Source organism: Melanotaenia boesemani, chromosome 23, assembly GCF_017639745.1.
Source record: "Melanotaenia boesemani isolate fMelBoe1 chromosome 23, fMelBoe1.pri, whole genome shotgun sequence".
Taxonomy (NCBI): Eukaryota; Metazoa; Chordata; class Actinopteri; order Atheriniformes; family Melanotaeniidae; genus Melanotaenia; species Melanotaenia boesemani.
The window spans coordinates 12,826,578-12,839,002 of NC_055704.1; the positions used below are offsets into that span (position 1 = coordinate 12,826,578).

At 38.9% G+C, this 12,425-nt stretch overlaps 1 protein-coding gene across 1 annotated transcript in view; it reads left to right on the forward strand.

Moving 5' to 3' along the window:
* The window catches only part of nav3 (neuron navigator 3), a 382,473-nt gene that overhangs the window by 347,645 nt on the left and 22,403 nt on the right, over window positions 1–12,425 (forward strand). Inside the window, exons 15-24 of the mRNA XM_041977344.1 lie at window positions 113–422; window positions 1,707–2,433; window positions 3,597–4,022; window positions 4,617–4,658; window positions 6,658–6,815; window positions 6,933–7,127; window positions 7,481–7,533; window positions 8,426–8,449; window positions 9,728–9,751; window positions 9,918–9,995. Of these exons, the coding sequence (XP_041833278.1) occupies window positions 113–422; window positions 1,707–2,433; window positions 3,597–4,022; window positions 4,617–4,658; window positions 6,658–6,815; window positions 6,933–7,127; window positions 7,481–7,533; window positions 8,426–8,449; window positions 9,728–9,751; window positions 9,918–9,995 (2,037 nt within the window). The remainder of the gene's footprint in view (window positions 1–112; window positions 423–1,706; window positions 2,434–3,596; window positions 4,023–4,616; window positions 4,659–6,657; window positions 6,816–6,932; window positions 7,128–7,480; window positions 7,534–8,425; window positions 8,450–9,727; window positions 9,752–9,917; window positions 9,996–12,425) is intronic.

Consider the following 12,425-nt stretch of genomic DNA (forward strand, 5'->3'; position numbering starts at 1 on the left):
TTCATGATGCTACAATAAAAAGAATTAGCCTGTCACAGTTTAATTACTTTACTGAATCCTCCATTAATCTGTTCACATGATTTCTTTAATGCCCACCAACACCACCTCACAGTCTCAGAAAGGAAGCAGGTCCAAGCATGCCGAGCAGGAGGTGAGCAGCAGTTGGGCCGGAGCCGAAGACCTGAAGAAGGTGGAGGAGGAGCTGGACACGAGCATGGATCCCAACAGTAGCGCCTCTCGCTGGAAGCAGTCTTCTTCATCCTCTTCTTCTCAAACCCAGGGCCAGTATGAGGATGCTAGTCAGAAAGCAGCTGCACTGGCCCAAATGTCCCAGACTGGTTCATGGAGGAGAGGCATGACAGCCCAGGTGGGCATTACACCACCCAGGACCAAGAGTACCTCTGCTGCCCTGAAAACAGCAGGTAGGAGATAGAACCCACCATCTGGATCTTTAACCAGATTTAATCAGAAGTTGTTTTTTTGTTTTTTTTTTAGTGAGGTCTAGTAGCTGTTCAATGAACATTACAGTGAAAGCAAATATTTTTTTGTATCCGCATGAGATGTCATGGCAACCTGACTGTGAGTCAGCAGACATGACCCAAGTGTTCACATCAAATAGTGTTATTTCCCTTTGAATGGTTCTTAATTTCTTAAATGATCCAAAGTGACTTGGAAAAATCTAATCCTCAAACTTCCTTTAGTATCGGTTTCAGTTTTTGAAATCTTCCTTTATGAGAGGAAATATTTCTGTCACACAATTCCTTGCAACACAACATTCAAAGCATTGTTTGATCATTTTAACAGAGTGATACTGACTGGAATTCAGTTAAATAAATGTAAACAGAGACAGTTGAGTGAGTGTTATCTATGAAATCTTTCACTTTTGTGGCTTTTTCTTTACTTTGATTGAATGGCCAGCGCTAATAGCTAAGTCATAAATAATTTCACGTTTTATTTTATTAATGTGATGCATATAATGTAGCTTCCATGAAGCTAAATGTAAAAAATGTTTAATATGTTGAATAATGAATTTGTAATAATCAGTTGTAGTTTTAGCCTTGCAGATGCATATAACAGCTCAGTGGACGTAATGAATGTGATTGTCTTTTCCTGAGCTCTTACTTTTTTTCTTTCCTTTTTTTTAACATTTTTTCCTAACCTAGTGATTAAGTCAAAGGAGAAGAGCCGAGGGAGAGACTTTTAGATGGTTATGTTTTGACTATTGACCTGAACAGTATCTAGCGATCTTTGTTAAAAATAAAAAATACTCTCTTGTGTTTCATTCTGCTATGTTACGATAGCAGATGTTTTCTCTGAAAAAAGGATCATAATTATTGAGAATAATATATATTCTTAGTCAAAGATGTTGAAATATATCAGATTTGTGGTCTTGCACTAAAATGAATATGATTTGCTGACACCGTGTCTGAAAGCCTGGATAAATGCCACCAGATAAATACCATCTTAATGTGGACAGATGTCAGAGAGGCCAGACTAAGATGGTTTGAGCATCTTCAGAGGAGGGATTGTGAATATATGTGGAAGGATGTTAAGGTTGGAACATGAGGCTTAGGAGAAGACCAAAGAGCAAATTTATGGATGTAATGAAAGAAGACATGAGGTTAGTTAGCTGCAGAGGACAGGGTTAAATGAAGGACAGTGTTTTATTTTATATTTGTGTTGATAAGTGTTTGTGTGCATGACAGGGAAAACTGATGATGCCAAGGCTTCTGAGAAGGGTAAAGTACCTTCTAAGAGTTCAGCTGGTATCCAGCGCTCACCATCTGATGCCGGGAGGAGTAGTGGGGATGAAGGCAAGAAACCTCCATCTGGCATTGCACGCCCACCGACCACTGGCTCCTTTGGATACAAGAAAATTCCTGGACCCACTGGCACTCTGATCACCTCAAGTGGTGCAACACTTGCCAGTGGCTCAGCCACCTTGGGAAAGGCACCCAAATCTTCGGCCACCTTCGGGAAAGGCGCAAGCATCAGTGGTGTCCGGAAAACCAGCCTGGATGGCTCACAACCTCAGGATGATGGCATTCTGCTCAGCTGCAGTGGCTCCAAAGTGACCCTGCAGTACCGATCTTTACCCAGACCAGCCAAATCCTCCAGTGGGGTGGCAGCAGGACGCAGTGGGCATCGCTCCAGCTCCAGCAGCATCGACTCAAATGTCAGTGGCAAGTCAGCAGGCGGGGCCGCGACACAAGCAAGTGCCAAACGCAGGGATGGAAAAGTGGGATCGGACCGCTCCAGTCCCATCACCATCAATCAGACAGATAAAGAGAAAGTGGCCGTGTCGGAGCAAGACCCAGCAGCAGGATTATCCACCTCTCCCAAATCCAGCCCTACCTCCAGTTCAGCAGGCCAGTCAGGCCTCAGACAGCCAGGCTCCAAATACCCAGATATTGCCTCTCCCACCTTTCGCAGGTCAGATTCACAACACATGTCTGCTGCTGTTACTGTGTCTTTGTCCTTCACTGTGTGTGCTTCGGCGTGAATCAACCATTTCACCACATTCTTTTTTAATTAGGTGGTTTTTCAGCTTTTACAGCAAAACAAGCAGCAACATGCTCAGGTCATTTTAAAACTTCATGGGATTTCTTCAGTACTTGTTTTTACTTTTAAGATAAATGTTTGTGGTGCTCTGCAATGTTTTCCTGATGTAGGCTGCTGTATGGAGACATTTACTGAAAATGACATTCATAACGTTCACCATGACTTAAAAGTTGCCTGTCATCGCTCTCAATTTTCTTGGATGCACCAAATAAATATATGACACCTTATGAATCATACGTGAGTGCCTTTATAGGAAAATTGATTGAGCAAGTTTGCTTGACTGCATAGCAAAGGGGTGCCATTACATAGATTGCTCCGTGGCGTAGGTGGTGAGCCACTGCAGATGAAACATTGCTTTGCCCAGGAGATGAAGCTCTGACTGTTTCTGAGTGAGATCAAGCAAATCCAACTCAGCAGTCTTGATCAAAACATAGAGGTGAGAGGAGGTGTCTGAACAGCCGGTTCCTGATTCAAATCTGTCAAAGCAGGCATGTCCGAACATTCGTCCTCTCCGATTTATTAAGCCAAGTAGTTTAATTCGCTTCTTCTTCTGTAACAGAGTGCCAGCTATATGTTTTCTATGGATCTTACAATGATAGACTAGAACAGGCACAAGCAGAAACGCAAGCTGTCTGAGCATATGTGGAAGGCAAACAGGGTTGAGCTGTGTAACAGATTAGGTTATTGAAAGTCACGGGGTTGAATCGGGCAAAGCTGTGAGAGCAGATGTGCTGATGCATATTACTGAGAGATCGCATCTAGAACGAGGTGAAGCGTTTTGCAGAGGAGGAATGTTTAGGGAAGTGTCTTCAATAACTAGCATTGCAGTAAACTAAAGGAATGTTTTAGCAGCAATTTTGTGTTGACCAGAGCAGTAAGTAATACACATGATACACATCAGGACAGAGAGATGACCTCAATGTGATACTTTCTCAACCCAAAGAGTCCTTCATTTTCCAATGTGGAGCTTGCAGATGCTCATCACTTGTCCTTTGAGCATTTCTAAATGACTGCACCCACCTTTCTACCCCCAGATTGTTTGGCACCAAAGCCAGCAGCAAGGCCAGCTCTCCGGGCACGCCCGACTCTGGCAAGTGCCCGTCAATATTGGGCAGCCCCCACGGCACGCTGGCAAGGCAAGCCAGCCTGGACTCCCCCTCCTCTGGCACAGGGAGCCTGGGCAGCGCTGGCGGCCTGAGCGGTGGCAGCAGCCCGCTGTATGGTAAAACCCTAGACCTGTGCACTGACTCCCTGGCTTCCAGCCCGGCCTCTGGCCTCTCCCTGCCCTCCAACGCTCGGCCCTGGCCTGCCTATAGCTCTTCAGCTGGTAGCAAGGACACGCTGAGCTGCCAAAGCATGACCAGTCTGCACACCAGCTCTGAGTCCATTGATATGCCACTGGGCCACCACGGGCCTAAAGTTACAAGAACCGGCAGTGTCAAGTCCACCCTGTCTGAGGGGTGAGTAAAGAGGGAATACGATTGGATAAAAACGTATTCATTGTTTCATTTGAGAACAGAGACAACAAGGTTCCTCCCTGCCCTTATATGTAGGAAATACTTTGCAGAGAAAGATTAAATAGCTATTATTTACACAGATTAAAATAAGATATTTACTCATCCAGTACATAGTTTCACTCTCTGGCTTGGCTTTGGTAATGCAAAAAGTAATAATAATAATGTCATAATTTGGTTCAAAGCCATGACAGAAAAATGACAATAAATTCAGATCATTTCAGCACATATACCCATGAGAAGTCTGTATCAGTGTGTCCATTGTTCTGTCCACACACTGTGTTTGCAATACATCACAGAACATAACCGCAGTTGGCCATATTTATTTCCCCTTACTAGTCTAGCCATATGTCTCAAAAATGAAACAATCAATTTAAATATTGCCTGTGTTTTTTATTTGTTGTCAGTTGTGCTGAGAAAATTAGTATCTCAGTGTTCTCTCCATTTTGTATGTCTTTGTGTCAAAAGTCAAATTTGTAAAATGTGATCAGTTCTGCTTCTGGTGTTCATCTAATCAGCTCATCCTCTGTGTTTTAACAGCATGCCTCTTGACAGAAACACGCTTCCCAAAAAGGGACTGAGGTACAACACATTTGCAACCATGAAAAGATCTTGAGCATTAATTTGCATGAAAGTAATCACATAATACAAATGACACTTTCCACATTGTATATGGCACGATTTATGGTGGTAGCTCAACCAGTTTCTGTACCTTACCCAAACAGTAATTCCATGAGCTCCTTGAGGGTTTGTGGAAAAGAACATAAATAATCTAAACTAATATTAAAATAGAAATAGGAATAAGTTATGGGCTACTTATTAGAAAGCAATCAGAGAACCGTGTCAGTAAAAAGTGATAGATAAATATTTCAAATTCAAATTATTTTATAATTAATATAGTAATGAATAATACAATATAAATAATAAATAAAAATATAATAAAAATATATATATTTTATAATTAAATGAGGTGAATTAACTATTTTGATCAAAGCATTTGATAATTGGTTACAATAAGTTCTTAATGAAATTAGTTGAATTTGTTAGTTAACTGGTCCAAATTAGATTTTGTCCTTTTTTAACTGAGTTTGAAAAAAGAAAATACTGATGATGCATAATTTATGGCTTCAGATGTTCACACAGGGATGTGTTTTTTTTCATCTGTTTGTATGTTGGCTTCTCTGTGTGCATCCTAACCTTATTCCTATCGCATACAACAGTAAAAATGTATTAAACGTGTCCTGTATGACAGAGCAGCGTCTCAGCTCATCCCAGCATTGCTTGTTTAAAAGGCAGAATGGATTTCTTAAATTTACCTGGGACAGAAAGAGCAAAGATGCATAACCCATCCATTACCAATCCAGTTACAAGCCAGTTGAATGGGGCATGCTGGTTTAAAACCATTCATTCATTTAAAGTGAATCTGGTGGACATGCTTTTTTTCAAACCTGAAAGCAGCGCAGCAGCAGTTTTGCTTTCATGTCAGTTTTCACTAACTGCATATTTCTATGGCCGTCTGTTCACATCTTAAATATGCTAAAAGCTCCTTTTTTCCACATCTTTAGAGGAGGTTAGATGAATCACTGCCCCCGTGACATACTTGGTCTTGCTTATGGGCATTTTATTTGCACTAAACACACTAAGTCAAACACTGACTCTTGGATGTTTCAGTCTGTTCCATTTCAATCCAATGAGACTTGAATGCAGCAATGTCATACTATTTGCACGTTTTTTAAACACCATTTGCTGGCAAAGAGACTACGAAGCACAGGCGGACGATCAGAGCAGGGTCAGATGTGACAAGCGTAGTAATGGGGGCGTTAGGAGGAAGATGCCACTGAATAGGGATGAGTGCAAACTCAATTATCATCCTCAGAGGATTAAATATGGCCGATTGTCATTTGTGCGATAAGGGGAGCTTTTTGCTGCACAGCTGCTTTGGATTTGGGGAAAGAAGAAATGAATGGCAGTGTGTATGTGTGTGTTTGAGCTTTGAGTCTGAACTGTGTGTGTATGATTTATGTATTAGCTTACAAAGTTTGGCCAAGCTAATGTCATTAGCTAATGTCATTAGCTTGCTCAAACTAGTTCACTGGTCAGTATCTGTGATGCTATGAATAGTGAAGTGAGCAAAAGATGAACTTTTTATCCAAAAGGTTCTCTAAAAATAAACATGAGAAGATTTAGAAAAATAGAGTATTTTAAGGTAGCTGTTTTCTCTGTTTGTATTTTAATTAAGAAATTACATTTTAAAAAGTAGAAAAGTGGAGCTAAACTTTTAAAGTGGAAAGTTTGCTATTTAAAAAAAGGCTCATTTATCTTCTGGAAGATTCTGCAGAAACATGAGCAACAAAAACTTGTGCTATCTTTAATATTTATACCTTTTGGACATAAGGTCATCTTTTACATTCACAGCAACAAAACTGAGATCTTTCCAGCTTTTGCATGTCATTTCACATCTGAGTGATGTGATTGTTATGCCATCTCCCCACATGCATTTTCTATCTGGTTAAGCCTGATTGCAATAGAATTTCACTACCTAAGCCTTATCTTTATCTAAAAGTGTCTTTGTGACTTTCAGGTACCCACCATCCTCCCGACAAACATCCCATGAAGAAGGGAAGGAGTGGCTGAGATCCCATTCAACAGGAGGTCTTCAGGACACAGGCAGCCAGTCTCCTCTTTCTCCTCCTGGATCCTCCTGCACCACCACTGGAAAATACCACTACTCCAATCTATGTTAGTCAAGAAGACTTAATTAAATTGTTCCACTTAAAGAAGGATACCCATGCAGTACAGTGTAATCACATGAAGAATATCTATGATTATTTATATATGACGATTTCTGTTATGCAGTGAGCCCAACCAACATCAGCCAGTATAACCTGCCACCAGGCAGCAGCAGCATGAGCCGCTCTAACAGCATTCCTGCCCAGGACTCCTTTGACCTGTACGGAGAAGGTCACCCACTGGGTGGCAGTGCAACCTCCCTAGAGGAACGACCACGGGCAATCAGCCGCTCTGGCTCCTTCAGAGACAGCACCGATGAAGGTACACTCTTTGGAGCACAGTTTTAAAAACACTCTTTTTAAACTGTGATCCAACAAACATCCCTGCCAAGAAGCCATTAAAGTCAAGGTTACCATTTATCAAAATGGATTAAGATTAACTAATTACATTTTTTAAGTCAATTTTTTAACAGTAAAAACATGTTTAGTTTTTTTCCCCCCTTCTTTTATAGCTCATTTTGACAATTTTATATAAAAATCCTTATCAGTCCGCAGAGTAATCTGTTATAATTAGCAAAAACAAAGCATATTAAGAGTTTAGAACATATAGTTGCATTATGTCCAGGTTTTGCATTAAAAAATTATAATGAGTCACTTTCTGTTTTTGTGTCACAGTCCATGGCTCTTCACTGTCTCTGGTCTCCAGCACATCATCATTGTATTCTGCGGTAAGTCATTTAGGACTGGAAGGATAAAAACATAAAGTACATAAACTTCAAATATATTATCTTAAATTATGCGCAGGATGTAATTGTAATTCAGTGTTAAGCATTTTTCTGTTAGGGCTCCATACATTGGTGTTTGGAACCACTCACATTCTGCAGAGCTACCTGTACAAACTCAAAAGAACTGATTACCTGATGTCTTCATCACTTTCATCTCATTTCTCTTGTCTTTTTTTACAGCTAGAAAGTAAACAAGAAATTAAAAAAGAGAATATGAAGATTCATTCAATCTAAGGTCACATAAATCGACAGGAAAAGGGATATTGAAAATTCTGAATAAAAGATAATTAAAGAGAAAGTGAAACAAGACTAAAGTGATTTTGAAATTGACTGTTTGGTGAAGTTTGATCAAATATCTGCATTGAAACTAATGTAATGCCTAAATCTTCTGCTTTTGTTATGAGGGGAACATCAAAATAAAAATTAAGTCAGTTTGGGGCATCTCATAGCACAAACCATACTTTAGATGTCAAATTTGGTGAGAGAGATTTGAGAAGAATTGATGTTTAAACTAAACCTGCATGAATGATGGAGACAGTTTTGTTTTAAGCTTTCCCTGTAGTGGAATGAATTGTTTAATTTTATCATGAATATACACCAGTTCCCATTTACTTCATCACAAGTCACTTTTTTCCATTTTAATGTAATTTTAATTAAAATGTGCATACATTGTTTTAATCTCTTGTTGAATGATCTGTAACTTTTCTTATCTTTGGTATTTAAGGGCTTCTTGGGCTGTTTGATCTAATTGATTATTAAAAGGCATTAAATACATCTCAGTCAGAAAACAAATGTTTACCATGCTTTTCAATTAAGTTTTCTTTTTTCCTTACAGACAGAGGAAAAAGCACACTCAGAGGTAAGGCTGAGAAACATTGCATCTTTCTGCATGTAAACCGACCTGCTGTACATTCATGTTTATTAGCTGAAGCCATTTAATTGCATGGTTTTCGGCTTCTCAGTAAGCTACTTAGCTTAGCTTAGCTGAATGTAGCTTATCTTTGCTAGCTTAGCGTGTCACCTGCTGGATCAGATGTTTGCTTTATGCCGACTTCAGACATGTCACAGGCATGTTCTGCTCTACTTTAGGTGCCTGCTGTTTTTTGGGGAGGGGGTTTTGTCTCAGTGTTATTAAGTCTGCATGTTTTTCTGTTGTATTTAGATGCAGGCTTTGTATGTCAATCAAAGCACAAACAGTGATATTGTTCATGAATTTGAACCAAAGCCAATTTAAGGAAATTACTTTTGATTGTGGGTAAAATTGTATTAAGTTAAGCAATGAATCATTTAAACTCTATGTTGCATTGCTTTATATAATCATTCATTTCATCTGAATCATATATAACTGCATATCCTCACTTTGCAACAAACATATTTAATCGTGGCAAGAACTTACACTATGCATATTTAAGGCATGCCCCAATCTTAGCTCTTTTTATTGGATTTGATCAGTTTATCACTGATTCTCCTTTGATTCTTTTCCAATTTTACTTTCTGAATTCATTTGAACCCACTTTTCTCTGTCCCTGTTTATCAGTGTTTTAAGCTCAAGTTTGGGTCAAACAGTAAAAGCAAATACATTAAGAGGTTTCTGCTTACCCAGCTTGATGGGCGCAGCTTGGCATTTTCAGACAGCTCACCCAGTGCAAACTAAAAGTGACAGACTGCAAGTGACGTGTGATATTTAGCAAACTTTCTATTGTTATATATCATCACTGCATCAAATATCTTTATCATAAAAGATTAGACAAAACAATCATAAATGGGAATTGAGTGATCTTTGTTTATCATCTTTCATTGTTGAATTTATTATAAAATTGTGTCGGAAACAAGAGGGAAATGTATCAGGATAGAAGTATATGTAGATTGTATGTTTAATTGTATTTAGTGCAATTAAAATCAATAACTTGCCTGTTGAACTCTGGCCCTTTACTCATTAGAAAAAAGTTAAGTTAGTATTTGAAAATACTTTTTGACCCAGGTCTGACATATTTTTTCTTACTCTGCTTTGCTGCCTATAGTCTAACCTTGAGAAAAGCAGTGCTGTGGCCTGTAAACCTCTTGTCACATCAGTTCATGCTGTTTGATGGAAGCATGCAACATAGTGTTAATTTTGACTCTTTTCTTTTCAATCAAGGGCCAAACAGTCCAAAATTCCACGGTAATCTCCCACACTTTATGTTCACACCGCAATTTAGTGTCTTTTTGAACAGTTAACCACATAACTGCACAGTTGTTTTCATCGAAGTTTTCAGCATGGTAGCAAGTTTAGCAGATCTTTATGTAGCAGTCACTCACTTCTGTGATCTCCCTCCCCCCTAAAACAGCAAATCAGAAAGCTGCGCCGGGAGCTGGATGCTTCTCAAGAGAAGGTGGCAACTCTCACGTCACAGCTTGCTGCCAACGTGAGTTTCTTTCCATCAAATAAGTCTTGCTCTAATTAATATATTAATGCTTTTTTATGTTTATTGTTCTATGATGGGACATCTGCTTGTTGATCATGCAGTGGGGATCATCTATTTAAGTTGATCTCGGCTTCTGGGGTTTTAGCCAGAACAGGAGTCTCTCCTAAGTTCGTACAAAGCTCTCAAATAGAAAATGACACATCAAGAGAAAGAGCAGGGAGACGAAGATAAGTGAATGTAGTAACTTGTACGTCATGCGTGGGTGAAACAGTGTGAGATACATCTAACCCCTCGACAAAGACTTTCTGCTGAGATGCTGATAAATGGACAGACTCCAGCATCAACATGTCCCCCATCTACCCTCTGTACCAAATGTCTGATCAAGCGTGGAGGCAGACAGAGCCTTTGCTTCAGTCTTTGATCACAAAGTTGTGCAGAGCTAAAACTAGAACTTGATGGCTGAAAAAAGAAAAAGACATGTCTTTATGTAGGAGTTATGTAGCAACAGTTGAACAAGAAGCTGCAGGTTGAATCAGATGTGGTTTAAAATATTGCATTTCAATAACAACCCACAACATAAAATTCCATATCAAGCAGTAAGAATCCCACAAGCTTACCTTCTACTTTACCAGATAGATACCCATCAAATACACATTACCCATTCTAAATGAATATTTAACTGGTTACGCACTCAAAAACCAAATTATTAGATATTTTTCTGTCAGAGTCTAAAACTAGATCCACATAGAAAAAAAAACACTAACACTGTCCTACATGTCTGTTAAGTAAATGTTTATTTCTTATCTACAGGGGCTTTCTCCCTCTTTTCTTAGAGATCCAACTTGTTTGACAGAAATGTGAGAGATGCTACACGTTGGTTTGCACTGGAATGCATCAGCAGCATTTGTTATGCATGTTTGGATTTCTTTTCTAAACTATAAATATCTATGCTGAAACAAAAAAAATTACTTTTGTCTTTTTAATTAAGCTTAGAAAGAGATGAGACAGGTCAAAGATTTTTAGTTAAAATACTTTTAGTTGCTGGCAGATTGATTGCAACTGTAGTATTGTGAACATGCCCTTAACCTACTGCTTCATTACGGTTCAGTTTGGTTGTAGAGTAGTAAAAGCCTGTTGGTGAAACATATTACTGGTCTGAATTATATTTCCAGGCTAGATTATATTTAGAGATAGCTGTGGTGGATGACATGCATACATAGGAAATGCATAGGTAGGGGTTTTTCGGCTCTAGTGGCCCTTATTCAACAGAAGGTCAGAGTGTGGAATGACATGCAGCTTTTTTCTCCTCTTGACTCAAAGTTCAGTAATTATCTGGTCGCTTTACTTTATATGATAATGAAATGATCAGTTAACATGATGCAGATAAATTCAAAATTTACTCATTTGCAGCATAATTTTAATTAACATGAGCTCATATTAAAATAAATATTATTTACATTTCCTGTTAAACTGACCAGTATTGCAACTTAAATCTTTTAAGATTTTTAGCAAAATCCTTTATGTGAAATACCTCCATATCTGTTAGTGATTCTGACTGGTTTTCTGCAGAAGACCACTGTCATGCCTTACAATCTCAAACCATATGTAAACACTTGCACAACAGAATGCTGTATTTGCTATATGGCTCCTACTTCACTGACATTTGAGGGAAAAAAAGGTTTGTGCTGGTCTGAAACTGCATTGCACTGCATCTACATGACAGCATGGTGGGTTGTTGATGCCATAAGCTCGTCTTATCTTCCCAGTGTGGAGTGTGGTTGTGTGAATATCAGCCCAAGCAGCCCTGACATGCTGTCCACCTATAGTCAGTGAGTCACTGTGGTGTGTGATGAGGAGCTGGAGCATCAGTCTATCATCTCTATTCCTTCCCACACTCACTTGAAGAAACACATTTTATTTTATTTCATTTTAGTTAATCTCTGCCTCCTATTGAAGCTAAATCCTTAAACTTCCTCTCAACTTGGATGGGGATACCTTCAATTCAGAACAGAGCCTGTACATCATCACACGAAAATATGCTTAGTTAAACAGTTTTAATGAAGACATTGTAAATATTTCCGTCGCTAGCTTCAATCTAGGATTAAAATCACTGAAGATGAAGTGAATCACTAATTATTCCAATGGCATTTGTCAAGACTGATGCACAATACTTTAATAAATAAGAGAACTGTCAGCTTTAGACACAAAACAGAAAGGAAAATAAATACATCATATGGATAGCCAGGTGCATGGTCATCATTTATATGAGGACCTTATCAAAAACACCATATTTAACACATACATATGTACACCCACAAGCTGTGATATGCAAATTGAAAGTTACATACTGTCACGGTAGAGAAAAAATCTGGTGTTTTCATAATTTTAGTATCTCAGGCTTTTAGACTCACTTTGTATTTAGCCTGTGTC